Here is an 18,050-nt window from a genome sequence, read left to right as displayed (position 1 = left end):
TACCATAAATAACCTTGAAAGTATGTTCACTAATGTATTCAGAGTGCAAGTATTTCTGGTTTTAAAGAAATTATTATACACGGATTCTTTATTTTTCTACTTCTTCTTCGTCTTCTTGATTTACTCTTATTTGGGGGTTCTGAGGTCCCCTTGGAGTCCCCAGGTGGGTGGGTGCATGGTGCCCATTTGTATAAATGTATATTGTTGCCCTAGTGAAAATGCCTTCCAAGTATGGTGACAAATTTGACCATGTGTACTACTACTTAGTTTATAACTACCAGTTCCAGAGATGAAGACTGGAGGGCTTTGTCCCCTCCCCCCCCCCCCCCCTTGGGCCGCCAAGTGGGAACTGCTGCCCATTTGTACAGATAGGGCCTATATACCTGTATTTAATCCCCCCCCCCCCCCAGCACTACCTGCCAATTTTGGTGAAAATCTGACCATAAGTTTTCAAGAAGATGAAAATGTGAAAATTGGCCTCAACTTGGTCCTCCAACCCCATGCCCACCTCCGTGAACAAATTTGAAACTACAGTCACCAATCTAATTCATTTACTCATTGCACTAACTTAGCTCTATCACTTCTGGTTCTAGAGAAGATTTAAAAATTCCATAATTGGGCTTTGCCCTCTCCTCCCTCCCCCAATACATGTATTAATTACTACTTTTGGGGCAGCTGAAAAAAAAAATACTGGAAATTAACCTACGGATCGTGATGTCATGCATGCAATACAATCTCCTCTAGTAATAATATCACAAATGCACATGTCCTTGCACATCTTGTAAATAAACTGCATGCATGTATGAGCTTGCACCTGTCTTCATCTCAACGGTTATGTACTCATGAGTACATAACTGTTGAAATGAAGCATGATCATGATCATGTCCACTGCACTGTGCGAACTAAAAAACACCCTACTGTATTTTCATACAGCCTCATAAATCATTTTCAAACATGTACAAACTCACTGTATTTTACACTATAATGCACTTGCTTCTGAGTCTCTAGTCTGGTAGAAGACTTTGGTTCATTATGGAATACACGTAACTATATTGCTCAAATTGCAAGCTCTGCATTGTACTGTACTCATCTCATGCAGTTAGTTAGGGTACAAATATGTAAGATACACACATGGTAGCGCAGACGTTGGTACCTAATACAGTACGTACACATACACAGCAGTACTGTAAAGTCATCCCAAAATGTGTAAAAGTGCTCAAATTAATGGCAAAATATTAAACTTTCAACTGACTTTGTAGACTCAGATGCAACATTCTAGATTGTGAAATTTTTAGTTACTTTCTGCATGACTGAAAATCACTGAGGCAGTGCAAAACTACACTAGCTCCTTGCGCTAACTTGCCATTGCCCATGCATGCAGCCACTTTAGATCAGAAAAATATAAAGACATCACATATAAGGACCTCCTGCATTAGCCCTCTCCAAAAATCCAGAAGAGAAACTACTGTACTTTCTGTTTTTTACTTGGCTTAGTTGTGGAATTTCATTTCCAATGGCTGGAGAGAGAGGGAGGCATTCCTCTTGTCAAACTCTTGAACCCCATTTTGACAGAGCCTTTCAAACTAGAGTTATCAAGGCAATGTCCCTTAACGTCAGGGTAATCCGCTTTCACCCTGCCTGTTAAAACGGTTCCCTCAAAATGTTGTTCGGATGTTGTTGTGGTAACTTTTGCCAAATTCTACCCTGGCACTACCCTGACATTACCGCAAAACTGCCTGGACAACCATTCTATTAGAACACAACTGCAGTAGCATTTCCTTGATATACTCAACCCGCATGGACAACATTGCAGACAGATAATGACTGTAACCACTAATCTCTATGTAGTTGAGATCAGTGATTGTATGTGCACAATCTAGAACAACAGGTGGCTCTGGCCAGCAGACAGTGGTAGTCGCATCAGTGGACACACCCCCTTTGTGGAAACCTACACGGTAAGGGTTTTGGTGTGTGTCTGTTAAAACCAAGGAGGTTCAAGAGAATGGAGTCACAACTGTCGTATTTCCTTTGAAGTCACGTTTGATGCCGCCACTCGAAAGTATTTGAAGCATGAGGCAAACTGGATCTGCCGCGCAGATAGGGAGACAATTGACTCATGTCTCATTGCATAATCATCAGCCACTTTCTAACGAAAATATGTCTTTGTGATGGTAATTACTTTTCGCCATCCCTACTTATAAAAGATAGGTGGTATATAATGGTAAAGACACAGGGATGCGCGAATAGAAATTGCGCAAAAAATGATGAAATGAAAATGAAAATTACTCGACTGGCCGTGCCCGGCCACTAATCTGATATATCTATCAATATAGAATTATACTCGAAGATTATTCCATATCAGTTTTATTTGGAGGAATTGAGTGGAAAAGTGATAAAACCGGCTTTCCGGGAGGGTACAGTTTTAAACACTTTCACATGATACAGCTCTGATTTACACTTTTGCACATATTTCTTGAAGGGATTGACCTTTGTTTATTGAGCTTTATCATTAAGTGAGATTTCGTTTCATTTAATAGATAAACAAGCAAAATATAGCCAACATTAAGTTCACGTTCAAAATGAATCTTCAGATTGCTCAGCAAGACGGCGGCATCAAACCCCGCCACCAAAGGCACAGATGCACCTGTGGAATTCCTTTGTACATCAATAGAAAAGTGACAACTGTTTGAATAATTACAGCCAGTTGGAACTCCATCTCTTAAACCTCCTTGTTAAAACCAAACCCCCCTCCTCTCTCTATCGCAGTTTTATTTTACATCATGTTGGTACAGTCGAGTAAATGGCAAACAATGATATGGCATTTACATCAAATGTCTGTTATGAAAGTCAATTTCATATCTCATTGTCCACTGTCATTCTCAATAATGTCTGCTATTTGGAGCTTCCGCGCAGCATCTGGACTTTTCTGCTTTGCTTGAATATTGATCTGCAAATGAATGAAAACAGCAAAAAAAAATTAAAAAAAAATGAGACACTACCACACTCTACACAAATGCAATTGAAGCATATTACTGTGTCACATGTCCATTACAGTTGAACTTTAATCACTACATTGTATAAACATGTGCCAAATGCACATCATGCTTGATGCCTTATAAACTGCTATTTACAGTGTAGGTGGGTGTCAACTCCTGCTAGTATAACAAACATGATTATAATGAAATTCTTGTCAAAATGAAGAAAAAATTAAGGTCCAAAAAATTATCATCTAATATCTTTATCTGCTTTACTGTTCTGCTATAATAACAAAATTTTGATAAAAACAAACAAAAATAGTCAGTCCTGAGGATTTAAATATAACTAGAGTTGCCTGTACAATTTATAAAGTCAACCTCGCGTAAGTCGACATAATCGGGACTGAGAGAAACACGTCGACTTGCGCGAAAGTCGACTTACGCGTAAGTCAATGTTTTGTCGACTTATAAATGAAAACTAATTTCCCCTATACAGAGTAAGATCATCACGATGCGAATCGCTACCCAAATCTTACTCCTTTTGCCGCCAAAACATACCTACTGACATTAGCAACAATTATGTTTTAGTTCATGCATAAATCTCGTGCGGATTAGTAACGACAACGCACAACTCCCAAATCTCTCGAGAGATTTTGAGAGAGCAGGATCGGAAACCTGGGCCCATTTCTAGACACTGTACGTTTTAAATTTGATTTGAAAAATCAAACACATATTCCCCAAATTGCATGCAACTTTGCTATTCAAAATTAAGTGCGTTGCTGCGAAGATATGCGTGCGAATTCGTATGATTCTGTCGAGACGATTTTTCAGTGCCAACTGAGTTGAAATAGGATGTGTGATTTTCCTTCCCTAAGTCGCCATATTTGTTTTTCTTAAATTTCTATTGCCATAGTCCTCGCGCTCCAATTCGCAACGTTACCGCTCTGTACGGCGCGGGCCAGACTGAAATGAAAAGAAGAAGAAAAGTTTGTTAATCTGAAAACGACATCTTTCGGATTACTAACCTTCGTAAAACCAAATCTCCTTCCATCGTCAGACTAATTTAACTTTGGACTGAGATTTAAACCTTCGGCATAGCGAACTGTAACAATAATTCGCTACTATTTTTTCATTGACATTTCGTGAGAAACAGTATGCGTTTCGGTAGTTTGAAATGTGTAAATGTTGCGATGTCTTTCCCCTGCTAGTGCAGACTAAGTTCGGTCACGGCGAAAGTTCCGTTACGAAATAAAAAAATAATGCCAGTCTTTTCAACAATAACACACTTCCGTAGATGTTTAGAGATGCGTTTAAACGCAGTTTCTTATAGTTTCGTTAAAAAACTGCAAGTCTTCTCTGCAACACTTTTGCGTTTGAATACAGCGTTGCGTGTGATTTGATGGACTTGCATTTGATTTTTAGAATTGTGTTTAAACGCAATTGAGTTTAAAAGTTCCCTACAATTTTCTAGTTTCGCATGATTTTTAAACGCAAGTCTTTTCGGCGTTCCGTGTGATTTGATGGACTTGCATTTGATTTTCGGGGTTGCGTTTACTTCTTAATTTTGCGTACGAAATAAAAAATAGTGCAAGTCTTTTCAACAATAACGCACTTCCGTAGATGTTTAGAAATACGTTTAAACGCAGTTGCGCGTGATTTGATCGACTTCATTTGATTTTTAGAGTTGCGTTCAAACGCAATTGAGTTTCAGGTTCATACAACTATTTTCTAGTTTCATATAGTTATCAAACGCAAGCCTTTTCAGCAATGCACTTGCGTTTAAGTGCAAAGTTGCTCGTGATTTGATACACCTGCATTTGATTTTTAGTTGCATTTAATTACATGTAGTTGCATTTTAATCAGTTTTCTAAAAACTGGCCCAGGTTTCTAATACCGCTTCGGAATAATTAGAATATTCGGATAAACGGAAACACCTACTTCATGTTCTGATAATGATTCTCTACTAGGACCTATAGGTGTACAAAATTTGTGCGTTTTGAGAATAACGAGAAGGAGAAAATGGGGAAAGTGAACTGCTTTGGGTACTACATGTAATTCTCCAATGTAAATGAGTGTATATGTTCTTTCTGGTGTACAAGACATGGACGCATGGCGCGAACGCTACCACGCCGTACACTAGCGAATTACCGAGTAGAAATGCTGCGAATCAGAGCGGGAAAACAATTCTTTTTCTGAGAATGGCGATAAGATTTTGAGTGAAAAATTCATGTCGACTTAGACAAGGGAATTAACACGTATTTCAGCTCAGTTGGCACTCAAAAATCAGGTCGACTTACGCGAGTTGTCAACTTATAAATGTCGACTAAGACGAAGAAATTTTCAAGGAATAACAAAGGCAAAAATCAGGACTTTTTTATCGTGTCGACTTAAGCGAGTTGTCGACTTGTGCGATGTCGACTTAAGCGAGGTTTACCTAGTTATTTGGCTAATCCACAGGAATGACATATCCTTGTGGAATCATCAAACATAACATTTCTTTAACTTCGATTGTAAGTGGCTTTTGTTATTTATCCTGTAATGCATCATAATTATGGCACAGATGTCCTACCTGCTGTCCATCGAGTCGATGTTCTTCATGTTTCAGGGCATTCTGTAATCCATTAGGGTTGCCAAACACCACAAACCCAAATCCTTTTGAGAAGCCAGTGCTGTAATCCTACACAAAATGAAAGTGACAACACAAAGTCAGGTACTGTATATAATTCTCAGTGTAGGTTTGAAAGCATGTTCATAAAGTTTTGCAAGATTGAGCAATCATGGAAAGCAATTCAGATGAAATAAAAATCTGGGTCAAAGCAGCTCACTCTGTTCCTACAACATACAGATTTGGAAAGATATTTGTCATAAATGTTGAATATCAATTTGTTGCAAATAATTATGAAACATGAAATCATGCTTGAATCCTGATGTATGTCAGTCATTTTTTCGCCTTTTCTTCTCTAAACAGGTATAATATAACATGCTTTAACTGCTAATTCCAGCTCTCATCTCACTATACAGTGTACATACAGTGTATTTCTAAGTACAAGTGTAGTACACATTTCAGCTGTATATATCAAAACTGCAAAATTTTCATTTACACTGACAAGACTACAAAATAAAGGAACAAGCATGTCTTTACTCAAACCACTGGAGGGAACATTGGAGCTGGAATGACAATATACCTGTACATACATTATAATACATTAAAATGCAATGACAATTAATATAATAGATATTATGAACTTTCATAATAAAATATAGTTATTTCCCTTCATTTTACATGCAATATTATCCACAAGGAAAAGCAATACAACAAACGTATGAAAGCTTGCCCTCTATGTAATTATTGCTTTCCATATGCCACATGGGTCTCTCCCTCTAAGCCGAAATAATCCTGTAAGGATACACTGTCATTTATTTGCTGTCTGTCCTCACATCACACCTGAGCTGAAGTTCAGTGGGGGAAATATCTAAGAAATAAATACTTACAAAGGCAACTCTGCAATTCTTCACCGCTCCGAACCGAGAAAAATGTTCTCGTAGTTCCTCTGAAAATACAAAAAAATGAATAAAACACACAGTGTACTCCCCTTATAACGAACAAAATTATAACAAAATTGTAAAAATTCAGGCTGCAACATAATTGGCTCTATGGTTTTTTTTTTATTGTTTATTTATTCGGTTATAGGGCAAGTCCAAGATAACGCGCGCATTACATATGGGACATTCAGAGACTTTTATGACCTGAAAAACAGTGTTAATGGCCTTTGATCATATTGAACTTTATCATGGTGATTGATATCTAGGAGAAGTATAATAATGTAAAAGATGGAGAAAAATGACCTTCACAATTATGTTCTAGAAGAGGAAATATGTGCCGTTACATATGGGACCAGAAAAATTGGTTTTTTGAACATTTTTTTCAACCTCAAAACTCTCTGAAAGTATTTCATTCTACACCTCGTAACTCACTGTGATGAAAGTCACAACACTCAAGATTATTAGAGGTAAGTTTCATGTCATGAGGCAAAAAGCTCTAATTACGGGTTCTAATTAAAGACAGACATGACGTGTTACGTATGGGACAGTTACGTATGGGACACTTTGTCCCCCATTCGTTTAGTGTGTGGAATACCATGTCAATGGGTATTTTACATAATTATTGAAATAAAATCAGTTGGAACTACTCAAATACTGACCCAGATTGTCAAGGAAACAATATTCCCCGATATCTATCATCATAATCATATTCATATTCAATCATATTTTTATATTTTATGGCCAACCTGATTATGCATCCCCTTTGTCCCCCATTTGTTTAGTGTGTAAAGAACCATGTGGGTATTTTGCAAAATACCCATAAACAATTATTTTGCATAATTATTTAGGTAGAATCAGTTGAAATTACTCAAATTCTGATTCAGATTGTCAAAGTGTTACTTCTATTGATGAAGGGCAGTTTGCCATTCAGTTCAATAAAAAACAACTTGACACAAGAAATATTAATTTTGATAAATATGCAATACCTGCTGCATGGAACCCCAGTAATTGAGTAGATATATGTCTGTCTAGCAATCGCGTCATTGATTCGAGTCACACCTCAGTATGTATACCCATGAATTTTGTCGTGGCTACTACCGGGGGTACTGAAAACTGAATAAAGACAATTTGTTTATCACTTACAATTAAAAAAAAAAATGATACAAAAAACACTAATTTGAAGTAACATCTTCATTATCATCACATGCATGTGTTACACAATGCAGCTACACTACAAGGTAGCTAGAGCTCTACATTGTGCCGTGAACAGTACCCGATATACTAGTAGTCGAACTGCAATTTTTCAATCTGCTTGTGTATTCGGTTTCAGTACCCTTTAAATCAGAGGTCTCTACATCGTATTTAAAGGGACTGCAAAGTTCTGGTTCAGATGGGAATTCTGATTTCAACTTTTACAAGATAATTAGCACTTCTTTTATACAATTCTAAGAGGAATTCAAAGTTAACATGACAAAAATCCGCTTTTAAATGGCTGAGATATCCAGAAACGTGTTGTCCTAACAAAGGATGGGTCACATTTTTTATTAGGACCACTTAATTTTATTTTGTATTTGTTCTTTGATATCTCAGTCATTTCAAATTGGATCTCCAACAAATAAACTTTGAATTCCTCTAGTCTTAGAATTGTATGCTCTTTAATAATTCATATACTGTATACGCCATATATTTCGCGAGTCTAAATTTTCGCGAATCGGGACTGCCCGACAATTTCGCGAGTGGTTAAATTCGCAATTGTGGAGTCCTGTACTGAATGGAGAAATGTGTAAGCATACGTCACATTCATATCGGCATCAGAGTCAATATTTTCGCATGTTTTGAATTTCGCGAATAGCAGCTGACACGCGAAATTCATGAAAAATAAAGACCTTGCGAAATATTCGGCGTATTCAGTAATTTGTTTCCAATCATCTTGTAAAATGTTGAAATCTGAATCCCCATTTCTATAAAACTATACCATCCCTTTAATGCTGATTTTCATTGTGTATTTTGCTATCTCCCCTCCCCCTTTCTGAAAATTGTTCAGTCAAGTACATGTATTGTTTCATGTGTCTATAACTCAAAAGTAGAGGCAAAGTTGGGATGCTTTCTTCAGGATGATTGACCATTTGTATGAGAGACCTGCCCAGCTAGCTACATGCATTCACATGCAATACATGTATGAGGATGTCCCATGCGTAATGCATTTGTCCCATACGTAACATTATTTCATTGCCTAATGAAAAATATTTTTTACTATTTTTTCTTCTATCTATATGCTATTTAACTTCTCTAAACGATAAATTAGAACTTTCTAAAAGGGCATTCAAATAACCTGAGAAATTTCAGAAAAAAAAAAAACCTTAAAAAAATGACCTCAATTTGTTACGTATGGGACATCTCATGACAGGACACGGGCAAATTTGCATAATCATTTGCATAATCCCTAAATTTTCATACCAAGTTAAACTATTTGATGAACTTTTTATGTCCACATATTAAGCAAATATCATTTGCTTTCCTTTGAATAAATATGAATTTTTATAAATGTCCCATACGTAATGCTGTGTTTCACATTTATGCAAATGAAGCCCTTGAAATTTGCAAAAATTTACATAATATCATTTTTTCCTCTATGGAAATCAAAACTTCAACTCATCAGCTTCAAAATGATACCAAACGTGTCAATATTGAGCAAAGATGAAATTTTGCCTTCTGAGGGGACCTTATCTTGGACTTGCCCTATAACAAAATTTTGATATAACGAAATAAATATGCCAGTCCTGAGGACTTCGCTATAACGGGAGTCCACTGTATTGCAAACAAGTCAAAATTAGTATCATTCCTGGCATTAGGAATGATAACAGCAGAGTCATGCATCTAACCTGTTGCAAAAAGGAGCAGGATCAATTTGATCTTTGCTGCATGTGAATTTTTCACTTCAACTTTTTGCAATAAAAATAGATTTGACTTAAAATTGTCTAAACCAGAATAGTTCAAGTCAAAGCAACAGAATAAAAATAGCAGATCACTTAACAATTCGAGAAAAATGTACTATTAGTACCAATGGTTGATTTCCATACGTTCTGGCATTAATTTCCTTTTGTTTAAATAGTATCTGTTTGTCTTTGTATATTTCATTTGTTCTCATTTTAAGTTACTGATTTTAATTTTCCCGTGGTTGTACATATGTATAGAAACTAGTTCATATTGGTTTATTTAACAGGCCCATACGCATCATTTTGATGGAGTTCAAGGCTTTATAAGAGACACAATTATTATTCAACAAAATAAAGTAAGGCACAAAGCATTTTTTCTGTAAAGTTGGATAACAATTTAAAGTGGATTCTGAAAAAAAATGGATAAAACTAAATCTATATGGAAAACAACAGCATACCATAATTTTAAGTCGATCTTAACTTTTAAGTTTGACATAAAAACTACCTTCTCTGTGAAACACCCCCATTTATAGCTACCTGCCTGTTTGAGTCTGTACCCAATGTTATGTATGTTGCTCACCTTATAAAGCCCAAGCTATTTTGACCCTTCCCAGGCCCAATGGGAGCACATTGTGCACCCCCTAGCCCTATACATGTATAACTTTGTTATTTTGTTCATGTACAATGCTCACTGCTAAATTGGGAGGGGTCGGGCATTACTCTATCAAACAATGCACAGTTAATCACCCCCCCCCCCCCGATAACCACAGCAACAAGTACACACACACTACGACACGTAGACTTAACAGCTCGATATGAAAAGACACAGCAGTTTCATAAGAAGAAAAAATTTTATTTGTTTTGACAAAAAATCAAAACAAACAGAATTTTTTCTTCTTCTCATCATGGAGAGTGGACATATGTGTCGAACAAAAAAATCACAGTGCGAACTTGACCATCAGCTGTGAGATGGATGAGAAGTGAAGAGGAGGCCTCATGAGCGATGTGAGGAGGGAGCCTCTGGAGTACCCCCGAGGTGCTGATGATTGGGAGAGTGCCTTGTGAGACGGAGCCCCCCACCCCATGAGCGGATTTCCCAGACTGCTCTTGTGGTATCGGATCTCTGGCTATGACATATTTTTACGTACTGCGCATACGTCAGTGTCGACCCCTTGCTCACCACCCAATTTTCGAACACATTCACCCCGATTATCACACATGCACCGTCCATCCAAATTCATTCACACTGCACTCACGCCGCATTGTTTATGACGTCATACTCCTGTCGCAATGGACGATATCGTGCAAAAGATCTTGATGACTCTGAGCAAATCAGTGCCTACTTCCGTTGTTGTTTTTTTCTATCTACCTATCTATTTCTTTTCAAGAGAGAATATTAGTAAATTAAATACATGAAAGTTTATAATCGTTATACGCCACATGCAGCACCACTGACAAACTACACTCAACAGCCTCTGGTACCTACTAGTTTATTTGCCCACTTTCAGTGTCCTGCAATTTGCAACTGCATACCGTAGTGCCACACATGCATGTAAACGAAATGTTGTACATTTTGACGGGTCAGTATGACGTCATACTGACTCGAATTGACCTCAGACAAACCTGGCAATCACGTGCTCAATAAAAGTGATTCCATGCCAAAAATATGATTTTTGCCTTACGTACGCCCATATTGGCGCAAATGACAAGTGGACATGTGTGCATGCAAAATTTTGAAATGCTCAAAATGGCTTGAAAAGTATGCCAAATGATTTTGAAGTCATTTGGAGCATTTTTTTAGTTTTGACGCACGCATATGCGCCCGTCATGAGATAGCCTATCGACTATGTTAGACTTCTATAATGCAATTACTATTGCATGTGACTTTATTAAGATACTGCTCAAGAAATTTGGTACAGAAATGACTATTACAGTAATTACAAGTACGGAGATATGACTGATCATCTGACTTGACTTCAAAAAGACAAAATGGCGCATAGATGACGTCATGCATGACTGAGCTGACTGACCTGGCTGACCAGGTACTAGACCTACATGTATCTAGGCCCTAGACCTATATATAGACCTAGTTCAGACTTGACTCTGTCTCTGTGACATGACTGTATGAAATTGCACGGACATTATGCTGAGATACAGTGATAACATATAGCAGAAAGAAAGAAGAATAAAAAACAGAATAAAAGAAAGAATTCGTACAATCACAATTAAAGGGACTGTACAGTACTGGTTGAGGTGGGGATTCATGTTTTGAATATATTCCTAAGTGAGGTAATGAGAAACCTCTTATGAAATATGAAAGAGAATGTAATTTTCATCAGGATTCACCATTTATTTGATGAAATTGGTTTTCAAATGGCTGAGATATCCCAAAAAGTGATAATAAAAGGCGACAGGCCATCACACCTTTCTCTTTGACTTTGTTTCACATTGTTTTTGGATATCTCAGCCATTTCAAAACCGATTTTCATCAAATAAACTTTTGACACCCCTTAGAATTGCATGATACTTGACATCTCATAGAGTGGTTTCTGAATATCTTGCAAAACGTTAAAGGACAAGTTCACTTTCATGTGTCTACATGTGGATTGAGTTAATGCAACTAGCTTAAATTGTTATGCAAGAAAAGTGAAAATATGTTGATTTTTCTTTATTCTTTCTTTGAGTCGCTGTACACATGTGACATCACAAGCTACCAGTACTAGCATGACTAGGCCTAGTAGTAGTATGCACTAAAATAGTAGACATCTAGATCTATAAATGTTTATCTACATGTAGGCCTAACTATACACAGCCCAGTCACCGCTGTACATACGTAGCGCGACAGGGCTGTACCAACGAAGCTCCAAACACGAAGAGGGTTAACTATACACAGCCCAGTCGCCGCTGTACATACGTAGCGCGACAGGGCTGTACCAACGAAGCTCCAAACACGAAGAGGGTCCAACGATAGCATGCGATCGGATTGAATTTTGATACTTTAGATCATTTTTTTTTGTCACTTCAAACTCATCTGACGAACAAAATGATAATGAGACTTCATATCTATGCTATGAATATTGAAATTTAGATTTGATAACTTACCTAAAATGATGGTTATATGCAGCATGTGTGAACGGTTCACGAACGGTACATCGTCTTTCACGCCAGGCCATTTCCAATATCCGGGAGGTCACATGATCTGAATGCCCTTTCAAAAGGTCGCGCTGTCGACCGTGCTGCTACACCAACACTCAAGCAGCGCATCGCACGCACGCAAAAGATTTCCGCAGAGATCAAGGCGCCATTTTGAATTCTGCAACGATGAACCCTGACGGTGTTAGGGAATCCGCCAGAAAGTATCATTTTTTTGGTTCCACGGACTTATCACGAGGGCTCTCAATGGACTTACGAACCTTCTGTAATACAAGCATGCACTTAAGGTGAGTAACGTTTGGTAACGTGTACATTGTTTATAAAGAACGTATAAATTTTCATAAGTTTTGTAGTTGTGTTGTGGTTCCCCACTTTGTAGGTGCCCGCTCGTTGGTCAGACGCTGTATTCGCGTAGCGTATTAACAGCGTCTGGTCGGGCTAGAAGAGGGTCCAACGATCGCATGCGATCGGATTGAATTTTGATACTTTAGATCATTTTTTTGTCACTTCAAACTCATCTGACGAACAAAATGATAATGAGACTTCATATCCATGCTATGAATATTGAAATTTAGATTTAATAACTTACCTAAAATGATGGTTATATGCAGCATGTGTGAACGGCTCACGAACGGTACATCGTCTTTCACGCCAGGCCATTTCCAATACTAGTATCCGGGAGGTCACATGATCTGAATGCCCTTTCAAAAGGTCGCGCTGTCGACCGTGCTGCTACACCAACACTCAAGCAGCGCATCGCACGCACGCAAAAGATTTCCGCAGAGATCAAGGCGCCATTTTGAATTCTGCAACGATGAACCCTGATGGTGTTAGGGAACCCGCCAGAAAGTATCATTTTTTGGTTCCACGGACTTATCACGAGGGCTCTCAATGGACTTACGAACCTTCTGTAATACAAGCATGCACTTAAGGTGAGTAACGTTTGGTAACGTGTACATTGTTTATAAAGAACGTATGAATTTTCATAAGTTTTGTAGTTGTGTTGTGGTTCCCCACTATGTAGGTGCCCGCTCGTTGGTCAGACGCTGTATTCGCGTAGCGTATTAGAACTAGTCTTCTCATCCAGCAGTGTCAGTGATGGGTTACGCCATTTCCTGACCCACTTTATCTGACACACTCTTTCTGACACACTTTTTTTGCCATTCACTTTGTACACGGGGCAGTTTTCATAAGACGGCCTCTGTTATTGGCTACTGTGCTAATGAATATTCAAGACTATGGTATGGCTTGGAAGATCACGTGCACGCGGCAGGTTAAGCAACGCTATACAACGTAGTACTCGTAGTCTACGTACCAAAGAGATTTTTCTCCTCACTACGGAAAATCTCTTTGGTATGTACAAAATCCGCCGCTGTACAGTATCTGCCGTAACTTATCGCGGCAGATTTTAGCCCATGTTGGAACGATAACTGCCGATTGAAACGATAACCGCCGGCGGATACTGTTTTAGAGCAAAAAACTGCCGCTACACCGGTGGCTTGTGTGTGTTTACAACATGTGTGCATATGGAGGAAGCATGGGGTTGAAAAAACAGCACACGTGCAACGTGGTGAGGTAAAAAACAAATCGGACGTAAGAAGTCGTACATTCAAGAGCTAAACAGACAGATAGCGAAATCAAAGTCCACTGAAAAGGTCTTGACACTGTAATGTACTGGTATGTTCCAAATTCATGTCTGGCTTAGTTTCGAGAGAATTTTCTACACTTGTGAAGGTTTTCTTTGCAAGAGATCAGGAGTGATCGAGATCGGTGAAGTAGCTAAACGTGTACTCTATTGCGTGTACGTGGCTGGGAGAGTGCGGCAAGAACGCTAGGAATGCACCACCAGCAGGTACGGTGGGCTGCAAATTCTTGGAGCAAAATTAGCCTTCATTGTTCAGCCCGTCTAGTATTTATATATTCATAATAATTCTAATTCTTCATGAAATCACAATAAAAATACTTGATATATTCATGATACATTTTAGAAGCGTAACGTGAAATATTTTGACTTTTTTTTTTGCAATCCAAAGAAAAAATATTTTGAATAAAAAATTAATAATAGATAATAGTTCTTGACTCAAGTCTAAACTTCGTGCGTCTTCTTGCAGTCACCCCGCAGTTGCCCATGGATACGACGCATAAATAATCAGCTGTTTGCTGAGTCATTCCTACCCCACTGCCTCTGTTCAAATTGAGATCGATTGTGAATTTATCGGTGGCATATAGTTTCATGACCTAATCCAATAAAACTAGACAAATTTAAACAAAAATCCCTTTCAATATCACTTTTTGCCACGATAGTTTTCAGATTTCACTAGCTTCATTATCGAAGCTGTTCTGAGGCTGTTGGACATTTGAAAGAACTGCTTTGTAAGAAATCACCTTTTATTTATTATCTATTTTCACACACAAGAATTGTGATGACTTACATAATCTTTTAAAACTATTCTAATGTCATAATATTTCATGATGGTATGTATTCTGTCTTTACATGGCAAGATGGCATTTTTTTTCTTCCATCCAGGGTCAAAGAAGGAAGTGACAGGAAGGAAACCAAAACAATAGGGAGGAAATGAAAAGGATAGAATGAAACACCTGCTCAGCGGGCTCTTTTTTATTGATACATGTATTTACAATGGTGAATGCAGTACATCAGAATTTAAGTACAGTTCTAAATAATTTATTATTTGAAAAATGAGCAAAGAAAATGGGATATCATCGAGTTCTAAATCTAAATGAAAACTAAATTAGCATCACCATTTAGATCTAATATTTACTAAAGAATAGCCCTGATGCAACCTTTTGGTTGAGTTTCTTTAGAGAAACGAATTTTTGGAGCACTAACCCAAGTGAACAACCAAAAGGTTTTAAAAAAAATGATGAAATGCAGGTCTCTAGACCACTCCTGTGCATGAGCGAGCAACAGCCCCCGTGGACAGTGTCACTCTCGTCCTTGGCCTAGGGCTAGGCTACTCGTGTCGTTCTCGCCATCATCAACGTCATGGTCACACGAAATAAATTGCATCATCAAAAGGGTTCGTATATCATCACCAGAATCATTGTGATCATCATCACTATCATCTCAACCACAGCAAAACCCTGAATATCATTCCCACCATAGTCACTCCCAGCTCACAAAAACACATCAGCAAACGTACAGACATTGCAGACTTTGTAGCTAACTACGTTAGACCAGGGAGGTGGAAGAACGTTCTTCCACCTCCCTGGTTAGACTTTAGATCAATGTTGGTTGTACACAAAATGAAACGGAGGTGGAAAACTAGTAATGAATACACGGAGATCTCAACGATGGCATTTTACCGTAGAAAAAATACTCTGAATATCTGCACCGCAAAAAAAATTGAGGTAAAAAACTACGTTGAGGGAAACCAGGGTGAAAACCCGCTGCTTGGAAGACGAACGATGAAGACACTGTACGGTAAAAATGCACACGGAAACAAACGAGTGGGTACCATACAAAGTTAGCTACACGCAGCCGCTGTAGGGACAGTTCGCGACAGCGGCTGCGTGTCCTACAGCGGCTGCGTGTAGTTACATACAAAGTATGAATGTTCTCTCACACACGTAGATAATCTACATCGTGTTCAATAAAAAAACTCAACAAACACTCGAACAAAAACTCACCTCTAAATTGTTGCAAACGAGATAATCACTTCAAAAAATGGGGGAAAAACACTTGTGGTAGTACGATTGTACTCTAAGAATAACAGAGATGAGATGATACGAAAGCAAAAGAGAGAAAAAGAGAGAGAAATGGACAGGAAACCTGCAGAAGTTATGCCACACTCACTGGCACCATGGACCTACAAAACGCAATTCGACACATACAGGTAATCAGATATCGTCATGAGATCTATCACGATACCACGCGTAAGTCAATAGCATCAGACCGAGTGACTCATTATGAAAAAAAAAAAATCGTAAGGCTGTTGAATATTCATTAGCACAGTAGCCAATAACAGAGGCCGTCTCATGAAAACTGCCCCGTGTACAAAATGAATGGCAAAAAAAGTGTGTCAGAAAGAGTGTGTCAGATGAAGTGGGTCAGGAAATGGCGTAACCCGTCAGGGATCCAGCCGTGACTGAGCAAAAACTTCAAGAATTCATAATTTTTTATACGGATTGTCCGATTTTCCTAAAACCTTCGCTGATGTGTTCTAACAGTTACTAATATTGCTGGATTCACTCAACCCACATGTCTAAGATTAAGAATGTGAACTTGTCCTTTAAAAGCTAAATCCTCACCTCAACCAGAAAGTTCTGTACAGTAATTGAGTAAATACACACCCTTAACCAATCATATTAGAATCATAATCACGTTAATTAATAGAAAACAGACTGGCTGGCGTATCACCTAAAAACCTCAAAAACTGAAAGCGGGACGAGCAGATCTGCCTCTGCATGTACTTACGAGCACCAACTGTCCACGGTAATCGAGACACAAACACTTCTAAGCTCTTCTTTGCTGCCATTTTTCAGCAGATAGACCTAGGACCTACCGTAAACTTTACATGTAGGGACCTACTCAACGCCAATCAATATTGCACTGCACAGTACATGTACTGGTATATCGTCGGTTCATTGACTGTATGTACTTCGCAGATCCCAGATGAAGCACGTGATGGATATGGGACGCCAAGTGTCGCATGGCCTACTCAGTATTTCGTAGAATACGAAATCAGTCATTTCGTCGACGAAATACATAGCATGTACATTGTATGTTAGCCCTACTACATATCGACCACCCTTATTGAAACCGACCGCGTATAATTCGCGCACTGAACACTTAGTACGCACTTCTCTGCGCGCAAAGCACATAAAAATGGATTGGCTTTGAATGTAGATTAGGATGGTGTGGGAAAACGCGATAATTCACTGTTCATTAATGGTTTTATAGTCCAGTCAAAATATGAAATGACCCACAACTAATTGCAACAGAAACGATTCCACTTGCATTTGACCCGGAAGAGCTATTAAAATAACATATTAAAAGTTCCCTAAAATTCGAGTGGTGGATCAGTGTCTAATTTGCATAAATTCAAAATGGCCGCCATACAACCTATTTATGCCTATATCTCGGGATATATAACCCACAGAAAGTAAATTCCGGTGTCTAAACCTATGTTTTTTAGGTCAGGGAATACAAATATGTTATCTTTATCAACTTTCAAGCATCCCTTTATATAGTTTTTGCATATATTTGCATATAACTACATACAAAATGGCCGCCATATTGCCTGTGCAAGCCCGTATCTTCGTATATCATTAATGTAGTATACACTCAGAATTAAGTCGCTATATATATCTGGACATAAAACCTGTAGAAAATAGATTCTGGTGTCTAAACCTATGGTTTTTAGGTCAGGAAATACAATTATGATACAAGCAGTAACTTTCAAGCTTCCATTTATATATTTTC

At 38.2% G+C, this 18,050-nt stretch overlaps 1 protein-coding gene across 1 annotated transcript; it reads right to left on the bottom strand.

Annotated features, from left to right (window-relative positions):
- Window positions 1–415: 415 nt before the first annotated feature.
- LOC140229942 (SRA stem-loop-interacting RNA-binding protein, mitochondrial-like) lies at window positions 416–17,122 on the bottom strand. Its single transcript, XM_072310145.1, has 4 exons — window positions 17,043–17,122; window positions 6,468–6,526; window positions 5,545–5,652; window positions 416–2,947 (listed from the first exon to the last, which is right to left on the bottom strand). The coding sequence occupies exons 1-4, from the start codon at window positions 17,101–17,103 to the stop codon at window positions 2,861–2,863; spliced, it is 315 nt and encodes a 104-aa protein (XP_072166246.1). The 5' UTR covers window positions 17,104–17,122; the 3' UTR covers window positions 416–2,860.
- Between the last annotated feature and the right edge of the window lie 928 nt (window positions 17,123–18,050).

Source organism: Diadema setosum, chromosome 1 (assembly GCF_964275005.1).
Source record: "Diadema setosum chromosome 1, eeDiaSeto1, whole genome shotgun sequence".
Lineage (NCBI taxonomy): Eukaryota > Metazoa > Echinodermata > Echinoidea > Diadematoida > Diadematidae > Diadema > Diadema setosum.
Note: the sequence above shows the minus strand (reverse complement) of the source record. Positions and strands in the feature narration are given on the sequence as shown.